This window comes from Xyrauchen texanus, chromosome 32, assembly GCF_025860055.1.
Source record: "Xyrauchen texanus isolate HMW12.3.18 chromosome 32, RBS_HiC_50CHRs, whole genome shotgun sequence".
NCBI lineage: Eukaryota > Metazoa > Chordata > Actinopteri > Cypriniformes > Catostomidae > Xyrauchen > Xyrauchen texanus.
Window position 1 is genome coordinate 28,606,731 of NC_068307.1, and position 25,946 is coordinate 28,632,676.

At 41.9% G+C, this 25,946-nt stretch overlaps 1 protein-coding gene across 4 annotated transcripts in view; it reads right to left on the reverse strand.

Moving 5' to 3' along the window:
- Nucleotides 1–25,946, reverse strand: part of LOC127626108 (interleukin-1 receptor accessory protein-like 1-B) — a 399,289-nt gene that overhangs the window by 352,607 nt on the left and 20,736 nt on the right. For all 4 annotated transcript variants that reach the window (XM_052101674.1, XM_052101672.1, XM_052101673.1 and 1 more), the window contains exon 2: nucleotides 12,589–12,689. In XM_052101674.1, the coding sequence (XP_051957634.1) occupies nucleotides 12,589–12,670 (82 nt within the window). In that variant the 5' untranslated portion in view covers nucleotides 12,671–12,689. The remainder of the gene's footprint in view (nucleotides 1–12,588; nucleotides 12,690–25,946) is intronic.

The following is a 25,946-nucleotide window of genomic DNA, read 5'->3' on the forward strand; positions in this document are numbered from 1 at the left end:
CAGGTTGCTCCGGGGGGATTGTCCCTGTAATAAGTGCTCTGTAAGTCACTTTGGATAAAAGCATCTGCCAAATGCATAAATGCATAAATGTAAATGTTCACTGTGATTGTATCGGCACACACTTCACTTCTACTGGTTGCTTTTGCTGTAAGAATTGAATTCATTCATCGGAAAAAAACAATTTTATCAAAAAACATTTTAAATTCAAATTATACTTCAAACTAAATGTAAATACAATCAAAATAATGAAATGGTCAAAAAATCATTCCAAATCCAAACATTTTACTCTCTCCAACTTCTTCCACCGGCTCATTTAGCACACTTAAAAATCACTTTAGTTAAAGTTCAACTATCTATAAGTCACGAGTTATTTTTCAACTATTATTATTATTAGATTACATAGACACACACACACACACACGGACACACACATGCACACAAACAAACAAACAACCGCCATTCGCCACTAAGTGGCGGTGATGTCACCACGACGCTTGTGCCAGGCTATGTGTCGAAAGCCTGGTTGCAGGAGGTCACGGGACAGATCCAACCGGTGACATGGGTCAAATGACTGAGATGACTGGCTGATGCACCACCTGTGCCCCCTACTGTGCCAACTTGCAGTGCTTTAGCCACTCTGCGCTCTGCTCGTTGTTATGAGCGTCGCTCCTCTGCCCTCCGTTGTTGTTGGAGGGCGACTGCCTCCAACTGGCCAGCAGCATCCTTCACAAGCCTCCTACAAAGAGGCAGATCTTGACACTGCTGGTACCAGTCATCGGCAAATCCACTCAGCTCCACATCCCCCTGTACCACATCACTCCATCTCTTCTCCAGCCTGTGCTGCACCCGCTTAGCCCCCTCTATCCGGCCGAACAAAAACTGTTTAGGCATGCGGTGGCCGGGCATACGGGCTACATGACCCAGCCAACGCAACCTTGCCTGCCGGAGGAGCTCACCGATGGGACTTTGTCCACATCTTTCAAAGACTTGTGAGCTCCTCACACAATCCAGCATGGTTAAACCCAGGATGGATCTTAGGCAGGCCAGCCTAAATGTTTCGAGCCGGCGATGATGTTCCATTAGGGAGGTCCACGTTTCTCAAGCATAGAGAAGGGAGGAAATGACCGTGGCCGAGAATACTTGAAGCTTTGTGCGGAGCGACAAACCGGGTAGCTTCCACACAGCGTTACGCAACTGATGAAAAGATAATGCTGCTCGACTGATTCGGAGTGAGACCTCTGCTGTCAAACCGGAGCTGGTCATAAGCACACTTCCCAGGTATGGAAAACACTCCACTCTCTCCACAACTGCCCCATCACCAATTGGGAGCTGTGGGGGTGGAGTGTCCGGTGGTACATAATACCCAGGCAGGTGCTTAGTTTTGGTTGGGCTGATGGTAAGGCCCCATCTCTTAGAGGCAAGCTTCAGGTTCATCAGCAGGGCCTCCAACTCCTCCTCTGAGTGAGCAGCAATCACCAGATCATCAGCATACATAATGTGGTTGACCAATACGGAGCCATCCCTTGACAGCACCCGGGCATCGATCAACCTCCCATTATATCTGTACCAGATGGAAATTCCTCCAGTACAGCCATCGAAGGCTTCACGAACCACATGGTCAAAATAGATATTAAATAATGTGGGGGCCAGAGGACATCCCTGTCGCACTCCAAGGTGAACAGGGAATGGCTCCGACTCCCGACCACGTAGTTTTACCCGGGCCCGCTCGCCATCATGAAGGTCCTTAATGATCACGAGCAGTGGGTCTGGGACTCCGAAAGCACGAAGAACAACCCAGAGCCCAGGCCTACTGATGGTATCATAGGCCTTGACCAGGTCAATAAAGCAGAGATGTAGGTCTTGCTGGAATTTCCTACACCTCTGCTGTAGCAGACGGACAGAGAATATGGCATCTGTGCAAGACCGCCCTTCCTGAAACCACACTGGGGCTCCACAAGTCTCTCCTCAGCGTGCCTGGCAAGGCGATGTTGAATAATCCTTGCCAGGACCTTTCCCGGCACACTGAGGAGTGAGATGCCCCTATAGTTATTGCAATCTGAGCGGTCCCCCTTTTTAAAGAGAGGGACCACCAGGGCATCCTTCCAATCCTGCGGAACCCGCCCAGTGGTCCAGACTGTTGTTATGATGTCATGTAGGGCAGTCTGTGCACAAACACCACCCTCCTTCAGCATTTCACTGGGGAGATCATCTCTGCCCGGTGCCTTTCCTGGCCTCAGGCTCTGGATCGCCTTCAGTACTTGCTCCATAGATGGCACCTCAGCCAGCCACCCACAGGGAGCGACTTCTTCCTTCAATATTTGTGGCACCGCAGCCCCAGCAGGGTCATCCCCACTTTGTCCCACAATGTTTTCCAGTCTCAGGGACTTCCCCTCCCCCAGGACCTCACAGAAATGCTCAGCAAATCTGTAAACCTGTTTCTGGTGGTCGGAGATTGGATCACCGTTCTTTCCCCTAATGATGGTAATAGGTGTGGCACTGCAAGTAACTTTTTTGATAGAATTAAAGAGCGATTTGTGATCATGGGCCACCGAGGCAGACTCCATCTCCTCAGCAACCCGCGACCACCAAACATCCTTGCAGTGCCTCACGGCTCTCCGAACCTCCGAGCGAAGGCTGCGGTAAGCCTCCTCATTCTCTGATGTGGGATGCTGTAGATGATGAGAGTGGGCCTGTCGCTTTTTCTCAGCCAGCCTGAACACCTCCTCTGTCAGCCAGGGTTTCTGAGGAGGTCTGGACCGTGTGCCCAAAACTGCCATTGCAGTTACATGAGCCACAGCCCTAAACCTCGCCCATTCCCCCTCGACATCCAGAGGAGTGGGGGACGATGCCAACCCCAGCTGCAAGCGATGCTGAAATTCTTGCTTGCAACTTTCATCAGCTAGCCTAGACCAGGCCACTATGGGTTTGAAAGGGGTCCTGGGTTTACACCCACCCCCGGAGTGGAAGAATGGCAAGCGCATCTTACAGATGACAAGTCGATGGTCAGTGGGCAGATCAGCTCCACGGTAGGTCCTGGTGTCAAGGACATGGGCCCGCATCCGCTGTTCCGTCACTATGTAGTCCAGCAGATGTTCTTGCTTGGACCCGGCATGCATCCATGATGTTGTGTGGATGCGCCGATGCTGGAACAGTGTGTTGGTAATTACAAGCCCATGGGCTGCACAAAAATCTAGCAGCCTCCTGCCGTTGTTATTTAGCTGATCAGGCCCATGTCTTCCAATCACTCCTGACCAGGTGCTAGCATCATGACCAACTCGGGCATTGAAATCACCCAACATGATGATTCTATCCCGAGGGGCCACTTTAGCCAACACCTGTGACAGGTGAGTCATAGAAGGCATCTGACTCATTGGTCTTTCCCGCATCCCTCCACGGATGTTCGTCTTCGGTGGGGGCATAAATAACCATGACCACCACTCCTCGCCTCTGGTTGATGGGAAGGCGAACCCAAAGTAACCTGGGGCTCACAGCTTCCCACACCTCACCGCCACGCTCCCACGCTGCCTTCATTCTCTTGTTCAGAAGAAGAGCCACTCCCTGTTGTTTGGCAGTCGCCTGCCCCGAGTAGAGGACAGTCCACCCCTCATAGTGGCAAGAGCCAGAGCCGGTCCACCGGACCTCCTGAACACCACAGAGATCCAGGCGGTACCGGTCCAGCTCCCGACAGAGGAGTGGCAACCTCTCCTCCGCTGTGAGTGTTCGGACATTCCATGTGGCCATCCGTAGTGGCTTTTTGTTGTTTCTGGAGGAGCCCCGAGGGTGAGGATTCAGTTTCCTGGCTCTGCCTGATGGAGTTTGGCCAGGAGACGTCATAGACGCCTGTCCCCCAAGGGCCTCTGGCACTAGCTTAATTTTAGATTTTCGTGGTTTAGTGGTAATCAGTTGAAGATAGAGGGGTTACCAGCCCCTCGCACCCGTCCAGAGCCCCCATTTGGCCGCTGTAAAGCACCATGACAGAAAAGAGGAGGGAACAGTCTTTATTGGCCCTCCCCTCATGGCGCTGCCTAAAACGTTGCCCGTCCGGCACCACACGGAGGTAGGGGGTTGTTTAGCCAGACCACGCACACACACATGGACACACACACGCACACACACATGGACACACACACAGACACACACACACACACAGACACACACATATACATGGACACACAAAAACACACGGACACTCACACAGACACACACACACATGGACACACACACATGGACACACACACACTCATACAAACACACACACACACACACTCATACACACACACACTCACACACACTCACACACTACACACACACACACAGCAATTCACTTCCGCACTGTCCAAATAAAATGATGTATTTAGCGCTCTCATAAAGTGGCATATATCGCAGCTGTGGGAGTTTCTATATCATGTGAACAAAAATCAATAATGCAACTGTTAGAGGATTGAAAGAATTGACCTAGCAGGAAAATCTAATTATAAATACATTTTTGAAATAGATTCCCAGCTTTGAAAACCTGCACTCACAAATTGTATTTGTTGTAATTGTGTCACCATATGCTATCAGCTCCCGCGGCTAACACAGACTGCAGCACAAGCCGACAGATTTATTTCCTGCTTTCTGACATTCCTCGCCCACAAACCTGGAACATCATTTCAACTAACCAGAACATTCTGCAACTAAAAACTGCAGATTCAGATGTGAAGACTGTCGTAGTTTCTTTGTTCTGGTGTCAGATAACCTCGTCTCGTCTTCACTCACTCTTCAGCTGTATATTTAACATCCTTTAATATCATTTCTGTAGTGACACACAAAGGATAATTACATTTGTAATGATGTGCCTTCTATAAAATCACTGTCTTTTCCTATCAGCAGTGTTTCAATGATCAGTGTGTGTGTGAGTGAGTGTGTGTGTGTGTGTGTGTGTGTGTGTGAGAGTGTGTGTGTGAGTGAGTGTGTGTGTGTGTGTGTGTGTGTGTGTGTGAGAGTGTGTGTGTGAGTGTGTGTGTGAGTGAGTGAGTGAGTGTGTGCGTGTGTGTGTGTGTGCGCGTGTGTGTGTGTGTGTGAGAGTGTGTGTGTGTGAGTGTGTGTGTGTGTGTGTGTGAGTGAGTGAGTGAGTGCGCGTGTGTGTGTGTGTGTGTGTGTGTGTGTGTGTGTGTGTGTGTGTGTGTGAGTGAGTGAGTGAGTGAGTGAGTGTGTGTGCGTGTGTTTATGTGTGTGTGTGTGTGTGTGTGTGTGTGTGTGAGTGTGTGTGTGTGTGAGTGTGTGTGTGTGAGTGAGCGTGTATTTATCACTTTGTGGGTACCAAATGTCCCCATAAGGATAGTAAAACCCGAAATGTTTGACCTTGTGGGGACATTTTGTCGGTCCCCATGAGGAAAACAGCTTATAAATCATACTAAATTATGTTTTTTGAAAATGTAAAAATGCAGAAGTTTTTCTGTGAGGGTTAGGTTTAGGGGTAGGGTTAGGTTTAGGGGATAGAATATAAAGTTTGTACAGTATAAAAACCATTATGTCTATGGAAAGTCCCCATAAAACATGGAAACACTACGTGTGTGTGTGTGTGTGTGTGTGTGTGTGTGTGTGTGTGTGTGTGTGTGTGTTTATTAAACACACACATACACAAGTGTGATCATTAAACAGCAGAAGGGTGTCCTTTAAATAATATACAATCTAATTTGCTGTGCGCTACAGAATGAACAAAAAGGTGCCACTCTGCTCTATATACTTCACAGACACACACACACACACACACACGTTGTGTTTCCATGTTTTATGGGACTTCTGACATAATGTTTAACTTACAAACTTATATTCACACTAACCTACAACCTAACCCCACAGAAACTTTCTGCATTTTACATTTTCAAAACATCATTTAGTATGATTTATAAGCTGTTTTCATGGGACGACAAAGTCCCCACAGGTCACTATCTTATGGACATTGTCCCCACAGTGATAAACACACACAGCTACACACACACACACACACACACAAACGCAACACACACTGCTGGTGCTTGATATTCATGCAGTGTTTTTAGTGTAAAAACAGTTGTTAACACTCAAATCTCTTTCCCTAGAGCAGCTCAGAGAATGTATCTTGTGAATTACGAGGAGTATTACAGTATTAATGGAAGCTTGATATAACTAACTCGTCAAAAAAGGAAGAACTCAAACATCTTCTAAAATGAAAGCTCTACAGTATTTAACTGGATGTGTGAAATTGAAGACAGAAAAATATGACTAGTGAAAAACATTTTATATTCCAAAAGTATCAATAATACTCATATTAACAGTAGTAAAATATGAAATTATTGTATTATTATGATCTGTAATGTGTAAAGTGTGCTGAATATCAGCATGTTGTGATTCAGCCAAAGCAGCCTTGTGTCTGAGGTAATCAGATTTGTTTCATTAATGTTTTCATTAATAATGTAAAGCTCTTATGTGTAGCATTTCATTTTACCAAAAAAAATAAAAAATAATTATATTAATATATTTTCATTTGATTAAAGCTGCATGTATATATCATAACATTTAATTAAAACATTTAACATGGAATCCAGAAAAATGTCAAATGAAAACATCATGGTTACTAACGTAACCTCCATTCCCTGATGGAGGGGACGAGACGGTGTGTCGATATAGTGACACTAGGGATCGCTCCTGGTAGCCCCAGACATCTCTGATCTTTGAGAAAAGGCCAGTGAAAATGGGCGAGTGGAATTTGCATGCCACTCCCCAGACATACGGGTATATAAGGAGCTGGAATGGAACCACTCATTCGGGTTTTGCACTGAGGAGCCGAGACAAGGTCACGGCCATTTCAGCGGGTAGTTCAGTGTTGTGGCAGGAGGGACAAAACATCTCGTTCCCTCCATCAGGGAACAGAGGTTACGTTAGTACGTTAGTCACTCACACAATGTTGTGTCGATGTAGTGACACTAGGGATCCCTATGGAAAACACTACAACTACTGAACTGGGTTACATGGACTGGAGGTGCCAGAGGGGCAGAGCTCTGTGTACCTCATAGCTACCGCATCAGGCCATCACGTAACTACCCCAATGCACTCATAGGCGTCAAATGGTCCCCTGCACCTCGGGGACAAGTCGATTACTAACCTGGGGAAAGTCACGACGGCAATGTGGCCATAATCATACTCTTGCAGTGAGAACATGACCCATCCACGAACGCTGTTCCCATGTGGGCAGCGCCCAACACATGAGGCAGCGATAGTGAATACAACCGCTCGGTTCCGAAGTCTGAATGAGTGGTTACATTCCAGCTTCTTATACACCCGTATGTCCAGGGGACTGGCATGCAAATTCCACTCGCCAATTTTCATTGAACTTTTTTCTAAGATCAGAGATCCCAGGTGCGACCCCTAGTTTCACTACATCGACACAATGTCGAGTGAGTGACAGAAGGGGAACAGAATTTGTATATGTTAGACTTCAAAATCTGAGGTTTTTATTTGTTGCCTAAATATCAATTTAGTATCGAAACCGGCTTACCAGGGCTGGTATTGTACCGAAGCCAAAATATTGGTATAGGAGCAGCTCTAGTTGTGTGTGTGTGTGTGTGTGTGTGTGTGTGTGTGTGTGTGTGTGTGTGTGTGTGTGTGTGTAGAGAGAGAGAGAGAGCGAGAGAGAGAGAGAACGACCTCATTTAGGTGGAGTGGAATCTATTTTTAACAGATGTATTGATCCTGGCACCCTGTACCACGTTGAAACGCTGTCTTGTGTTAAAACTGTAGGTTTTAATGGAAATTACAGCTTCAAATTATATCTGTAAATATTACAGTAAGGCAATTACTCGTAAGTAAATGTAAATGTAATTTATGTGTTCAAATATCAAGTCTGACATGTTTGTGAAATGTATATATTATTTTATATTGAACATTTCAATATAAGCTAACTTCAACAAACTGTGCTTTTCTTTTGGGGGAAAAATGAAATGAACGATATGCATTAATACAATTTAATATATAAAGTAAATAATTGAAAATAACCATAAATGTTGCACTCAATAATAACGGCATTAGGATAATGCACATATATAAACTTTAATGCCATAAGATTTATATCATTTCACATGTTATTATTCAGAGCAACAAGTGGTGAAAGTTGGCTTTTTATAAAATATGCTCTGCCCGTGTTCAGATATTTAATGCACATAAACACATACTGGTCTGATAAGCTTCCGAGTTTCTTGTGCCACTTCGCAATTCTTTCCACCATAAAAGTAGATCCTCGTCTGTTGGTGTAAATGACTCAAGAACAAGAACTGAATATCAATACAGTAGAATCCAAAGTTTCCAAGTTCAATAAGAATCCAAATATTTCACACTTAGCCAAAGACGCCAAAGACACCTCCACAGCGCTCCTCAGTGGACTCAATTGTTCTTCGATCAGTTGATCACTAGAGCCCATCCCTGTTATTAGTGAACTATCATGTGCTTATTATGTGATGAAAGTGTTCAGGTCAGAGGTCATGCACATATTTCAACTGAGAAATCGCAATTCAAATCAAAAACTTGATGAAACTGATTTATTTGATGAAATGGAGCATGATAGAAATGATGACTGTGGAATATTTGATTGAATCATCATTTAGAAACGACACACAGGCTGATAGAAGACCATCATGATGATGATGTTTAGCTGATATTGATTCAATGTAACAGAATATCACTTTCAATGAGTTAAAAGAATGCATTAGTAATCCAGTAAAGGGATTCGCTCATTATACTGCAGCTATATAAACTACTTGATGCAAATCTATTTCAAATGTCACAGAGCTTCCAAAATAGATCCTGTACAAGTATACATATTATAATTACAGGACTGTAGTAGTGTATTAGCAAATTGATCTCTTTATGAGACAAGTGTGCAGAAATGAATCATTTTCTGTCTTTTCTATGTGATAAACAGGAAATATAATTTGTGCAGTTCACTCCAGGACTTCGTTTTCTGAAACCCTCGTCACATGCTGAGCTGTGAAATGACATGTGAAATGAGTGCAGGTATGAAGATCTGTAAAACAAACTTGTAAGCATTTCAATATTTCTGCTGAATCAAAAGTAGATAAAGACAAGCATTAAATCCATTAGAAGAACCAGTGAGATCTGCTTCAAAACGTCTTTTGTCAAGCAACCTAAAATTGTCTTTCATGTGGTAACTATTCTTAACTGCTCTCAATTCAGACAAAGATCTGATTTAATATGACTGAATGAACCTGACTCATTAGATGAACAAAAGTCAGGTATAATTCTGAAAATCATTTACAGAGTGGCCCAAAAAATAACTCACAATGTTTGATTGCTCATATCTTAAAAATGATTTTTGGCATACTTCTAAACATTTCTGTCCCGAACACATATGTGAACTTTATTTGCATCAATTGCACAAAGTGGCGCATCTAACAATACACATGTGCCGTAATAATAGACACATGACAAAACGTACATAAAGCAAAGACAGCGGTCCACACTTATACAATCGAACACACAAAGCACAAAATATAACAGCAGTTTATTTCAAAATCTCTTCAATATGTCCGTCATTCTGCTGCACCACTCACTGGAGACGGCGTCGATGCCCTCGATAATGAACCGCTGCGAGACCTACACCACGACTCGACAATCAAAATGCACACAACAAAATCCCATCACTGTGATGTTATCGTGAGCAACACCTTGCTACAAATAAATAAGTAAATCGTTTTTTGGTCCACCCTGTATGTTCTGGGGCTTCAAAGAACCCGAGAGGGCTTAACTTTTCCTCTGTGAAAGCCACAAACACCAAACTGAGGTGAAATACCAATAATAAAACATCAGGAAGGAGTCAAACATGATTTCTGATCATGAGGTTTCTGTGCGGATCCTCAAGTGCTCAGAGAATATTAAAGATGCTTCATTGTGAAGAGCTCTTGACATCTCTAGAAGAATGAAGGATGATGACACTCATGACAAAACCACGTTTAACTAGAATAACCATTACATCATCCATCGTTTCATGTCTCTCGTATCACTCCATTCTCTCTTTATTCTCATACAGTAAAATCATTTACGCTCATAAACAAATGGACATTAAATATTGGTTTATTTGGTAAGTGTGTGTGTTTTTGGTAAATTGACATTCAGCTGGTCAGTATGACAAAATAAACCTCTTCAGGCTTCACATCGAATCTACTCTACATCGATTATTTCATGATAACGACCAGCTGTATGAACATATATGAACATATAAGATGAAAAGTGAGCAGGTGAGCTGTTGGAAATGTTTGAACGAGCATGATGTGCGATTCTTACCTGACATTTAACTCTAGAGATAAGAAGTAAATACCATAATAAATGTCCTCAGATTGTCCTCATATTGACCTCAGATTGATCGTGTGCCATATAAACGTTTATTTTGAAGTGCTGGACATTCATGAATCTCAAACTAGCACAACTGATTTGGTTTTAAACACATTGCAAAACACACACACACACACACACACACACACACACACACACACATATATATATATATACACTGTATATTGTGTTGCAGTGAGAGCTGGAGAGAGCTGGGGGCAATCAAGACCTCCGGAGGAGGGAGAGAGAGTGAGAGACGCATGCAGTTGAGTGTGTGTGTGTGTGTGTGTGTGCATTGGTTGCTGAAAAGAAAACCCTGTTTTGTGTGACACTGAAAAGTGCTTGAAATAAAGGATTGTTTATCTGGCTCCAGCTTCCTCCTTCACAAAGAGAGCAAGAGACTTATCACAGTGGTGCCAAAACCTGGGATTAGGAGGAAAGAAAACGCCGTCATGGAGTCCTCAACGCTGGCCGTATTGAAGACCCTCGCAAGCATCCACAAGCCTAACATCAGTCTCTGCTTGCCGAAGCACCTGCCGATGGTGGTTCTGGTTCCTAAGAGTGACGGCTCGGTCCAGCTGGTAAATTGATAAGACTGCCGCGATTACAGCCTGCCTGAGACCTGAGACCAAACAGGAGGTGAGACACTTCCTGGGACTGGCTGGCTATTATCGTAGATTTGTGCCTAATTATTAGACCGTCATCAGACCGCTGACTGATCTGACTAAAAAGGGGGCACCAGATCCGGTCCAGTGGATGGAGCGTGTCAGCAGGCGTTCACACGGGTGAAGGCTGCACTTTGCTGCGGGCCGTTATTGCACTCACCTGACTTCACTCCCCCCTTTATCTTGCAGATGGATGAATCGGATGGATGAATGGGGGGGAGGAGGTACTGTCCCAGATGGTGGAGGGGGAGGAGCGCACATTAGTTGTAACTGTACATTAGTCGTAAGCTCTCGCTGAGGAAGACTAAGTATAGCACAGTTAAGAATAAGTGTTTGGCCATCAAGTAAGCAGTCCTCACCCTCCGGTACTATCTGTTGGGGCGTGCTTTCACCCTCTGTTCGGACCATAACCACTCCAGTGGCACCATTGCATCAAGGATACCAACACGGTTCAGTCTTTGTCATTCTGGTAGTGTGTGTGTGTGTGTGTGTGTGTGTGTGTGTGTGTGTGTGGTGGGGGGCAGGGGGTATTATTCAACATGCTGGCTGTGTTGTTTCCCCCCTGAGGTGTCTCCTTCAATATGTTCCCCTGCGACGTCTCCATACAAACCCCTGTCACACAACACCGCCTAAGATTATACCCCATAATGACAGAGAGTCACATCCCAGTACACAACAGCACACACCACAGCAGGACACGACACACACCTCTAAAGACACCCCCCACCACCCCACACACACACACACACACGCACACACACACTGTTATAACAAATGCACAGGAATCTGTTCTGCAACAAAAACAAATCTAATCCTTTACAGCCATCCAGCACAGAATCACTAAGACAACAGAAAAATACACCACAAACACACACATACACAACGTTATGCGTAAAGTCAACATATATTTACATAACTAACCCTATCCCTAGCTCTTCTGTCACTTGGAAAAGTTCATCAAATAAGATGTCGACATGGACTAGTTGTGCAACGTGAAAACAACAACAAAACACAATTAAACAGAAAAAAACATCTAGAATACATTAAATGATTTGGCCATTTTTGTTTACTGTTGTATGATCATTCTAGTACAGTGTTGGGTCACTACATGATGTCTAAAGTCAAATCTGGAACCTGAAGCAAAACCTGTCGGGAGGTGCCACTCTAAATCATGATCAACAAACATGTGAAGCTCTTTCCAGAGGAGACATCACTCAAACAATCGTTCTCATGGTTTCATCAGCATGCAGCCTCATGATTGGCCAGACTCACATTTGTTTCATACACATTTAGACGTCTTTAATGAGATTATTGTCAGATTGAATGCTTGCATAATGAATGCAGAACACAGTAACAATAAACAACATCACCAGGAAATATAATCAGAAACTCAGCATTGAATCTTTATATAGATGTTCTGTACACACTCAATATGAGAACCAGCTGCAGCTCTTCAGGATTCTTCATTCACACACTGTCTGACATTCCACAACACAGCGCTTAAAACCAGCACATTTCAGCACACAAACACACGGTTTAATGTAACGCTGTATCTCACCTGATCCACGTTTGGACAACACCTTCAGACTCCTGATGACTGTTGCATACAGCAGAATCTGCAGAGAAACCTGCGACTTCATCTTTTACTGTCTGAATATCCTGCAGAAAAAGAAGAAAACCATATTAAACCCCATCATGCATACTGGAGTTAAACTTGAATAAAACTAATCTCAACACTTTGCATGCTTTGATGAGACTGAATGAGACTGATGAGACTGATGAGACTGATTAGACTGAATGAGACTGAATAAGACTGAAAGAGACTGAATGAGACTGAATGAGACTGATGAGATTGAATGAGACTGAATGAGACTGATGAGATTGAATGAGACTGAATGAGACTGATGAGATTGAATGAGACTGATGAGACAGAATGAGACTGAATGAGACTGAATGAGACTGATTCGACTGAGTGAGACTGAATGAGACTGATTAGACTGAATGAGACTGAATGAGACTGAATGAGACTGATGAGACTGAATGAGACTGATGAGACTGAATGAGACTGATGAGACTGAATGGGACAGAATGAGACTGAATGAGAATGATGAGACTGAATGAGACAGAATGAGACTGAATGAGACTGATGAGACAGAATGAGACTGAATGAGATTGATGACACTGAATGAGACTGATGAGACAGAATGAGACAGAATGTGACTGATGAGACAGAATGAGACTGATGAAACTGAATGAGACTGAAATAGATTGATGAGACTGAATGAGACTGATGAGACTGAATGAGACTGATGAGACTGATGAGACTGAATGAGACTGAATGAGACTGATGAGATTGAATAAGACTGAATGAGACTGATGAGACAGAATGAGACAGATGAAACTGATGAGAAACTGAATGAGACTGATGAAACTGAATAAGACTGAATGAGACTGATGAGACAGAATGAGACAGAATGCGACTGATGAGACTGAATGAGACTGATGAAACTGATGAAACTGAATGAGACTGAAATAGACTGATGAGACTGAATGAGACTGATGAGACTGATGAGACTGAATGAGACTGATGAGATTGAATGAGACTGAATGAGACTGATGAGACCGAATGAGACCGAATGAGACTGATGAGACTGAATGAGACTAAATGAGACTGATGAGACTGAATGAGACTGATGAGATTGAATGAGACTGAATGAGACTGAATGAGACTGATGAGAATGAATGAGACTGAATGAGACTGATGAGATTGAATGAGACTGATGAGACTGAATAAGACTGAATGAGACTGATGAGACTGATGAGACTGAATGAGACAGAATGAGACTGAATGAGACTGATGAGACTGAATGAGACTGATGAGACTGAATAAGACTGAATGAGACTGATGAGACTGATGAGACTGAATGAGACTGAATAAGACTGAATGAGATTGAATGAGACTGATTAGACTGAATGAGACTGAATGAGACTGAGACTGAATGAGACTGAATGAGACTGATGAGATTGAATGAGACTGAATGAGACTGATGAGATTGAATGAGACTGAATGAGACTGAATGAGACTGATTAGACTGAATGAGACTGAATGAGACTGATTAGACTGAATGAGACTGAATGAGACTGAATGAGACTGATTAGACTGAATGAGACTGAATGAGACTGATGAGACTGATTAGACTGATTAGACTGAATGAGACTGAATGAGAATGAATGAGAATGAATGAGACTGATGAGACTGAATGAGACTGATGAGACTGATGAGACTGAATGAGACTGATAAGACTGATTAGACTGAATGAGACTGAATGAGAATGAATGAGACTGATGAGACTGAATGAGACTGATGAGAATGAATGAGACTGATGAGACTGAATGAGACTGATGAGACTGATGAGACTGAATGAGACTGATAAGACTGATTAGACTGAATGAGACTGAATGAGAATGAATGAGACTGATGAGACTGAATGAGACTGATGAGAATGAATGAGACTGATGAGACTGAATGAGACTGATGAGACTGATGAGACTGATTAGACTGAATGAGACTGAATGAGAATGAATGAGACTGATGAGACTGAATGAGACTGATGAGACTGATTAGACTGAATGAGACTGAATGAGATTGAATGAGACTGATGAGACTGAATGAGACTGAATGAGACTGATTAGACTGATTAGACTGAATGAGACTGAATGAGACTGATGAGATTGAATGAGACTGAATGAGACTGATTAGACTGATTAGACTGAATGAGACTGAATAAGACTGATTAGACTGAATGAGACTGAATGAGACTGATTAGACTGATTGAGACTGAATGAGACTGAATGAGACTGAATGAGACTGATTAGACTGAATGAGACTGAATGAGACTGATTAGACTGAATGAGACTGAATGAGACTGAATGAGACTGATTAGACTGAATGAGACTGAATGAGACTGAATGAGACTGATTAGACTGAATGAGACTGAATGAGACTGATGAGACTGATTAGATTGAATGAGACTGAATGAGACTGATGAGACTGATTAGACTGAATGAGACTGAATGAGAATGAATGAGACTGATGAGACTGAATGAGACTGATGAGACTGAATGAGACTGATTAGACTGAATGAGACTGAATGAGAATGAATGAGACTGATGAGACTGAATGAGACTGATGAGACTGAATGAGACTGATGAGACTGATTAGACTGAATGAGACTGAATGAGAATGAATGAGACTGATGAGACTGAATGAGACTGATGAGAATGAATGAGACTGATGAGACTGAATGAGACTGATGAGACTGATGAGACTGATTAGACTGAATGAGACTGAATGAGAATGAATGAGACTGATGAGACTGAATGAGACTGATGAGACTGATTAGACTGAATGAGACTGAATGAGAATGAATGAGACTGATGAGACTGAATGAGACTGAATGAGACTGATTAGACTGATTAGACTGAATGAGACTGAATGAGACTGATGAGATTGAATGAGACTGAATGAGACTGATTAGACTGATTAGACTGAATGAGACTGAATAAGACTGATTAGACTGAATGAGACTGAATGAGACTGATTAGACTGAATGAGACTGAATGAGACTGATTAGACTGATTAGGCTGAATGAGACTGAATGAGACTGATTAGACTGAATGAGACTGAATGAGACTGAATGAGACTGATTAGACTGAATGAGACTGAATGAGACTTATTAGACTGAATGAGACTGAATGAGACTGATGAGACTGATGAGACTGATGAGACTGAATGAGACTGAATGAGACTGATTAGACTGAATGAGACTGAATGAGACTGATTAGACTGAATGAGACTGATGAGACTGAATGAGACTGATGAGACTGATGAGACTGAATGAGACTGATGAGACTGACTGAGACTGATTAGACTGAATGAGACTGAATGAGACTGATGAGACTGATGAGACTGATTAGACTGATGAGACTGAATGAGACTGATGAGACTGAATGAGACTGATGAGACTGATTAGACTGAATGAGACTGATGAGACTGGACTGAATGAGACTGATGAGACTGATTAGACTGATGAGACTGATGAGACTGATTAGACTGATGAGACTGAATGAGACTGATGAGACTGAATGAGACTGAATGAGACTGATGAGACTGATTAGACTGAATGAGACTGAATGAGAATGAATGAGACTGATGAGACTGAATGAAACTGATGAGACTGAATGAGACTGATTAGAATGAATGAGACTGATGAGACTGAATGAGACTGATGAGACTGAATGAGACTGATGAGACTGATTAGACTGAATGAGAATGAATGAGACTGATGAGACTGAATGAGACTGATGAGAATGAATGAGACTGATGAGACTGAATGAGACTGATGAGACTGATGAGACTGATTAGACTGAATGAGACTGAATGAGAATGAATGAGACTGATGAGACTGAATGAGACTGATGAGACTGATTAGACTGAATGAGACTGAATGAGACTGATTAGACTGAATGAGACTGAATGAGACTGATTAGACTGAATGAGACTGAATGAGACTGAATGAGACTGATGAGACTGATGAGACTGATTAGACTGAATGAGACTGAATGAGAATGAATGAGACTGATGAGACTGAATGAGACTGATGAGACTGATTAGACTGAATGAGACTGAATGAGAATGAATGAGACTGATGAGACTGAATGAGACTGAATGAGACTGAATGAGACTGATTAGACTGATTAGACTGAATGAGACTGAATGAGACTGATGAGATTGAATGAGACTGAATGAGACTGATTAGACTGATTAGACTGAATGAGACTGAATGAGACTGATTAGACTGAATGAGACTGAATGAGACTGATTAGACTGAATGAGACTGAATGAGACTGAATGAGACTGATTAGACTGATTAGACTGAATGAGACTGAATGAGACTGATTAGACTGAATGAGACTGAATGAGACTGATTAGACTGAATGAGACTGATTAGACTGAATGAGACTGATGAGACTGATGAGACTGATTAGACTGAATGAGACTGAATGAGATTGAATGAGACTGATGAGACTGAATGAGACTGATTAGACTGAATGAGACTGATGAGACTGAATGAGACTGATGAGACTGACTGATTAGACTGAATGAGACTGAATGAGACTGATGAGACTGATGAGACTGATTAGACTGATGAGACTGAATGAGACTGATGAGACTGAATGAGACTGAATGAGACTGATTAGACTGATGAGACTGAATGAGACTGAATGAGACTGATGAGACTGAATGAGACTGAATGAGACTGATTAGACTGAATGAGACTGAATGAGACTGATGAGACTGATGAGACTGATTAGACTGATGAGACTGAATGAGACTGATGAGACTGAATGAGACTGAATGAGACTGATTAGACTGAATGAGACTGATGAGACTGAATGAGACTGATGAGACTGATTAGACTGAATGAGACTGAATGAGAATGAATGAGACTGATGAGACTGATTAGACTGATTAGACTGAATGAGACTGAATGAGACTGATTAGACTGAATGAGACTGATGAGACTGAATGAGACTGAATGAGACTGATTAGCTTGATTAGACTGAATGAGACTGAATGAGACTGATGAGACTGAATGAGACTGAATGAGACTGATTAGACTGAATGAGACTGATGAGACTGAATGAGACTGATGAGACTGATTAGACTGAATGAGACTGAATGAGAATGAATGAGACTGATGAGACTGATTAGACTGATTAGACTGAATGAGACTGAATGAGACTGATTAGACTGAATGAGACTGATGAGACTGAATGAGACTGAATGAGACTGATTAGACTGATTAGACTGAATGAGACTGAATGAGACTGATTAGACTGAATAAGACTGAATGAGACTGAATGAGACTGATTAGACTGAATGAGACTGAATGAAAATGAATGAGACTGATTAGACTGATTAGACTGAATGAGGCTGAATGAGAATGAATGAGACTGAATGAGACTGATGAGACTGAATGAGACTGATGAGACTGAATGAGACTGAATGAGACTGATTAGACTGATTAGACTGAATGAGACTGAATGAGACTGATTAGACTGATTAGACTGAATGAGACTGATGAGACTGATTAGACTGATGAGACTGAATGAGACTGAATGAGACTGAATGAGACTGATTAGACTGAATGAGACTGATTAGACTGAATGAGACTGAATGAGACTGAATGAGACTGATTAGACTGAATGAGACTGATTAGACTGAATGAGACTGAATGAGAATGAATGAGACTGAATGAGAATGAATGAGACTGATTAGGCTGAATGAGACTGAATGAGACTGATTAGACTGATTAGACTGAATGAGACTGAATGAGACTGATTAGACTGAATGAGACTGAATGAGAATGAATGAGACTGAATGAGAATGAATGAGACTGATTAGGCTGAATGAGACTGAATGAGACTGATTAGACTGAATGAGACTGAATGAGACTGAATGAGACTGATTAGACTGAATGAGACTGATTAGACTGAATGAGACTGAATGAGAATGAATGAGACTGAATGAGAATGAATGAGACTGATTAGGCTGAATGAGAATGAATGAGACTGATTAGACTGAATGAGACTGAATGAGACTGATTAGACTGATTAGACTGAATGAGACTGATGAGACTGAATGAGACTGAATGAGATTGGGTTTGTCATCCAGACAAAGAATTAACATAAAAAAAACATTTTTTTAATAATTTTTCTGAAGATAAACAAATTATGCTGAAAGGCAATATTTTAAATAGATCGGTATTTTTTTGAAGATGGGTGTCAAAATGAAAATGTTCACCTATGATTTTGGATAAAAACTACAGGTCAGAAAAAATAACTTTAGAAAGGTGTCATGACATTGCTTTATTTACACAGAGATAAATTGATCTATTACTAAATCAGTTGACTCTTTATGTAATTGCCAATGGTGTCCAAATAAGGGACTAAAAACACTTTTTGTGTAGTTTTTCCTAAATTGGAGCACCTATTCCCTATATGGATAAATCCCAGAGATATTGAGCTCTCAATGTGGCTCCATCCATTAACTGTTACATTTTAAATCATTTAAATCTTCAAAACCAACTTTGGGCTTGATTTGCAACAAATCTGAAATACAAATTGCATTTAATATTTAGTTTTTTGTCATTTATGTATTTCATTCAACAGTAAAATAAATAAATAAATAAAAATAACCCAATTCTGAGCTGGAGACCTCTGAATACTGAATGACCCTAATGGTGAAATGTTTCAAATTAGTTTTGTAGATAAATATACATTGTGCTTACATATAAATAAGATGCAAAGACAAAGAGACTTAAAAATAAAAACAGTTCTGATGAATTTATTATGACTACAACACATTTTAGAATAACAATAAATAGTGTTTCTCCACACGATAAATAATCTGTCTAAAATGACAAGCTCTTTTCATATGGCATCAGAAATTGGTTTATGTGCAAAAGAAATCTCGCCCTATTTAAAGCAGCAGCGTCATCATAATCCAGGATTGATCCAGTCCAACATACAGTATGTCTCAATATACAGTTTATGATATTTGTTTCTCCATCTCTGTTGTCACAACACATTTGTCCAAGAATATCCAGAATAGCCATCGTCTGCCAAAAACAAAGCCGTATATTTGATCCTCCGTTCTGTATCTGCAGACAACAGATTTCATCGCTGCCGCCCCTTCCTCAAACATATGTTATAAACATCTGTAGATGTACTTCAAACGACAATCCAAATACACATCAAAAGGGCACTCGGGTGCGTTTGTATTGTGAAAATACAATAAGAAACATCATCATCATCATCATCTGAACTGTCATTTGAACAGAAAACTCTAGAGTTGGGGTACTCGAGTTTGGACTTAGACTCAAGTCAGAGTCACGAGTCCAATTTGAATGGACTTGTTACAGACTTGGATGCTTTTTTACTCAGACTTGACTCGGACATGAGCCTTTGGGATTCTAGAAATGTCCATGACATTTGTGATGCAATGAAAAATAAACAAATAATAACAGAAATGAATGAACACATCTCTGTCTGCATGCAGCTGTATTAACCCCTGAAGTCATAGACAAAGTTGTTTCACTGTTTAATCAAACACACACAGACACACACACACACACACATACACACGCGCACACTCAAACTAATCAGTCAATCAATATGCTTGAATGTTACTAAAGAGACTTCTGTATAATATCGAGTACCGAGGTGCTGGCACGACGAAAACCTGAAGACGGGTATGCATCCAATTTTATAGAAACTAAACAAGGCAGTTTCACACGACACGGGACCTGACAACTGGGAAAATTGCATGTGGCGTTTGTGCAGCCAAGGCGATGCTCGCGTTACGGTTTCATCATCGTTAAAAACTTAAAATCAAGAACTTAATTGAGTCAAGTCACCCACATCACGTCTCTCACAGTTTACTAAAAACTTCATATCGAAATAAAAATACGGTGGGGGCAGTGTTATTGCTACAGCAGACAGCAACTCTAAACTGATAAACAGCACCTATTTATTATTGATTTACTATTTTCAAAGCATTCACGAGCTGTTCAAAAAATACAGTCTTTTACAGCATTTGCCCACCATTCACAACATTCAATCATGCACAATAAAATATTAGGATCATTTGGACAGTGAAAAATATAATTTGAGTGCCCAATACAGCACACATAATACTCATACAATACAACATGGGTTGTGTCTCCAACTTCTGATTGGCAACATTTAAATGTCTGAATTAAACTTTTGTCCATATGGAGTGTAAATGTGAGATAACGGGTGTAATTTAACTTCTCCGGTTAGTTTGATAGAAAGGTTTTGCAATGGTGAAATAGAGGCAAGAACTTCCTGTTCAATACAAAATCAGGGAGGGGCTCTCTCAGGGGGAAGCGACCAATGAGACAAATGTCTGAGACCGAAGGCATAATAATAAAACATAATCTTGGGTAGATCTAGCCTTTTTATTAATGGGTCAAAATTAACTCACACTAAATCACAAATCTGCTGGGAATAAAATACCCAAATTCTTAATGCCCTGTTTGTGCCACTTTAAGGCGCCGGCTGAAAAGCCGTTATTGGGCAGTACACTGTCAGAGCCAAAGTTTATGCACCACACCTCCCGCCGTCACCTGGAAAATCATCCTCCTTTCTTATCGCGGCTGCTAATGGTTCCAGGGCAAGACAGAACAATAATGGGGAAAGAGAGTCACCCTGCCGGTGCCCCTATCCAGAGTAAAATAATCTGAAATTAATATATTTGTGTGATCCGCTGCTACTGGGTGTCTATAAAGTAACTTAATCCATCCAATAATTGTGTTCCCGAAACCTTATATTTCCAAAATCTTAAAGATAATCCCATTCTTCCATATCAAACGGCATCAACTGAGATGGCAGCGACCGGAGTCTGATCATTTGCCAGTGATCACATGATATTGATGAAACGCCTAATGTTATCTGAAGAGCTGCAGTCCCAAATAAACCCCACCTGATCAATATGTATAAGACATGTCATAATTTAATCGTTTAGCCAAAATTTGTGACAATATTTTAACGTCTAGCTGGATCAGGGAAATTCTTCCTCGCTTGGATCTTTTTCCTTTTAAGAATCAGACTGATCCGGCTTGTGGCATGGTTAGCAGAAAGTTTTCCATTCTTTAATGATTCTTTATAAATTTCTAGCTGTTCTGTTTCATAAGATCTAAAAAATTCAGCGGTAAAACCATCTGACCCCGGAGCCTTGACTATAGACAAGACCTTAATTACCTCGCCAAACTCCTCCAACTTTATCTCAGAATCAAGATATTTTGCTCAGTCGTCAGTTTAGGGAGTTCTGATGGTTCCACAAAGTTTCTAATATCCTCATCAGTAGATGAAGACGTGGAACTATAAAGATCAAGATTTAATATTTTAAAGCATTATTAATATCAATGAGGTAAATATTTCACCACCAGCAGATTTCACTGAGAATGGTAGAAAAAGACCCTCTGATTTATATATCTATAAAGCTATTGAGTGTACCCCCCGACTCAAAGTATGACTGTCTTGCCCTGAATAGCCAAAAATAAAATAGTAGATAAAAAAAAGATAGAATAGTATTATATCTGTATTTCAGTCGGGTCAATTCTCTGAGGCCATCAGACAAATGTTTGTTTATTAGTTAATTTGTCCCTGTTATGTATGTTTGCCAATTTAAGGGTTTAATTGACATTCTCTCCCCCTTTAATGTTTTAGACCCTCATTTGAGGCAGGAAAATTTAAATATGGTCTGAGTGTCTTATGTGAGGGTGTACTGATCTCACTGACTCTTAAGAGTTTGTAAATAGCATTTTTTATATATATATTTTCTAGTATTTTGTATGAAATATTTTGCACTTTATCTATATGTGAGCACCCTTTACCACTGATCACAATAAAGCACTTCTTTGGATTATTCCTGCATATCCGGTGCCTTCCTCTCACCTTGACCCTGTGTGGGACACACTACGACACAGGCTTAAAGATTTGACACAATTTACAATCCCACAATACGACAGTTTAGTGCTTCAAGCTTCAACACATGCAGCACAATTGAATATGCGCAACGTCGCTCTGTTGTTTCCAAGGAAACCGTTCTTGCTTGTAATTGTTGTGTTGGGGTTCAGATTCAGCTGCGGCTTCACCTGCAGAAAATCCTTCATGTGATTGAGACCAATAAGAGTGCTACAGCTTACAGAGAAGGATTTACTGTTTATTTCCTGCCAAACATGAGTTTCTAAAGATGTCAGTGTTAAACAACACACATCATTGAGATTAAAGAGAGACCAGCAACTGCTTCCTCTCTCTTTCTCTCTGGCATGGAAACACAGAGTCACAAAATACATTGTGTTTATATGAGATTTCTGCCGTGTTTCCCTCTTTAGCTCTTCTGCACTTCTATTCTTTCTTTAGTTCCCATTAAATTCAGACAAATGATGTTACCCTGAGAAAGACTTGGCGAGAGAGAGAGACCGACACAGTTCCTCAGACATGAGAAGAGTTTAGAAATATCTCACTTCAGCCAAAGAGATTTGGATTATGAATATAATCTCATTCAATACAGAAAAGTCTCATGACATCTCATGATTTCTCCATCTCATACAAATTATTATAAGATATGCCTTGATGTGATAATTCAGACGAGATGGTGAAATTGTGCGATAAGGTCAATAACCTGTAATGCGCTTCCCTCGTCTCGTTTCGAGGGTTATTATGTTATTCTGGTTATTCATTATTCAAGGGGTTAAACGTAATCATAATAACATTGTTTTTTTGGTTCATTTTTAAAAGTTGTATGTCGTATGAGCTAACTCATCATCTCGAACTATTATGACTTGTCATGAGACCAGGTTGAACGTTTCGATAACAAAGTTTAATCGTATTAAAAATACTTTAAAACTAGAACATTGCCCCCGTTATTTGTGTGTGCCGTGCATTTATAAGCTCATTAAAGTATCACATCATTAGTTTAGCAATATGCTAACATTAAACTCTATTGAAATGAATTGAGTTTCTCATGATCTTCACATGATTCTCTCTGTATGTGCCAGCTGCCTTTGCCAGTTTGAGAGGAACTGTAGCGAGACCTGCAACATGAATAACTCAGTTTCACATTATCCACCAGCGCACCTCGAAGGTGAGACAGACAGAGAGTGAGACATGTCAGCATTGGCTCTGCAGGTGAAGGTGAGACAGACAGAGAGAGTGAGACATGTCAGCATAGGCTCTGCAGGTGAAGGTGAGACAGACAGAGAGAGTGAGACATGTCAGCATTGGCTCTGCAGGTGAAGGTGAGACAGACAGAGAGAGTGAGACATGTCAGCATTGGCTCTGCAGGTGAAGGTGAGACAGACAGAGAGAGTGAGACATGTCAGCATTGGCTCTGCAGGTGAAGGTGAGACAGACAGAGAGAGTGAGACATGTCAGCATTGGCTCTGCAGGTGAAGGTGAGACAGACAGAGAGAGTGAGACATGTCAGCATTGGCTCTGCAGGTGAAGGTGAGACAGACAGAGAGAGTGAGACATGTCAGCATTGGCTCTGCAGGTGAAGGTGAGACAGACAGAGAGAGTGAGACATGTCAGCATTGGCTCTGCAGGTGAAGGTGAGACAGACAGAGAGAGTGAGACATGTCAGCATTGGCTCTGCAGATGAAGGTGAGACACAGAGAGAGTGAGACATGTCAGCATTGGCTCTGCAGGTGAAGGTGAGACAGACAGAGAGAGTGAGACATGTCAGCATTGGCTCTGCAGGTGAAGGTGAGACAGACAGAGAGAGTGAGACATGTCAGCATTGGCTCTGCAGATGAAGGTGAGACACAGAGAGAGTGAGACATGTCAGCATTGGCTCTGCAGGTGAAGGTGAGACAGACAGAGAGAGTGAGACATGTCAGCATTGGCTCTGCAGGTGAAGGTGAGACAGACAGAGAGAGTGAGACATGTCAGCATTGGCTCTGCAGATGAAGGTGAGACAGACAGAGAGAGTGAGACATGTCAGCATTGGCTCTGCAGATGAAGGTGAGACAGACAGAGAGAGTGAGACATGTCAGCATTGGCTCTGCAGATGAAGGTGAGACAGACAGAGAGAGTGAGACATGTCAGCATTGGCTCTGCAGATGAAGGTGAGACAGACAGAGAGAGTGAGACATGTCAGCATTGGCTCTGCAGATGAAGGTGAGACAGACAGAGAGAGTGAGACATGTCAGCATTGGCTCTGCAGGTGAAGGTGAGACAGACAGAGAGAGTGAGACATGTCAGCATTGGCTCTGCAGGTGAAGGTGAGACAGACAGAGAGAGTGAGACATGTCAGCATTGGCTCTGCAGGTGAAGGTGAGACAGACAGAGAGAGTGAGACATGTCAGCATTGGCTCTGCAGGTGAAGGTGAGACAGACAGAGAGAGTGAGACATGTCAGCATTGGCTCTGCAGATGAAGGTGAGACAGACAGAGAGAGTGAGACATGTCAGCATTGGCTCTGCAGGTGAAGGTGAGACAGACAGAGAGAGTGAGACATGTCAGCATTGGCTCTGCAGGTGAAGGTGAGACAGACAGAGAGTGAGACATGTCAGCATTGGCTCTGCAGGTGAAGGTGAGACAGACAGAGAGAGTGAGACATGTCAGCATTGGCTCTGCAGGTGAAGGTGAGACAGACAGAGAGAGTGAGACATGTCAGCATTGGCTCTGCAGGTGAAGGTGAGACAGACAGAGAGAGTGAGACATGTCAGCATTGGCTCTGCAGGTGAAGGTGAGACAGACAGAGAGAGTGAGACATGTCAGCATTGGCTCTGCAGGTGAAGGTGAGACAGACAGAGAGAGTGAGACATGTCAGCATTGGCTCTGCAGGTGAAGGTGAGACAGACAGAGAGAGTGAGACATGTCAGCATTGGCTCTGCAGGTGAAGGTGAGACAGACAGAGAGAGTGAGACATGTCAGCATTGGCTCTGCAGGTGAAGGTGAGACAGACAGAGAGAGTGAGACATGTCAGCATTGGCTCTGCAGGTGAAGGTGAGACAGACAGAGAGAGTGAGACATGTCAGCATTGGCTCTGCAGATGAAAGTGAGACAGACAGAGAGAGTGAGACATGTCAGCATTGGCTCTGCAGATGAAGGTGATACTGGGGTATTTTCTCCAGTAGATGAACATTTACATTCTTCAAGAGCACAATACAGTTTTCTGATAAATCATCATATGAGCTGTGTCAGACTCCAGAGAATCATCTCAAATGTGTTGTTCACATACAGAGCAAACTCTGATTTCACACAGCTGCAATGACCAGTACATCACAAACACTTGCATTGAACTGAGAGTTTAAATAGAAAA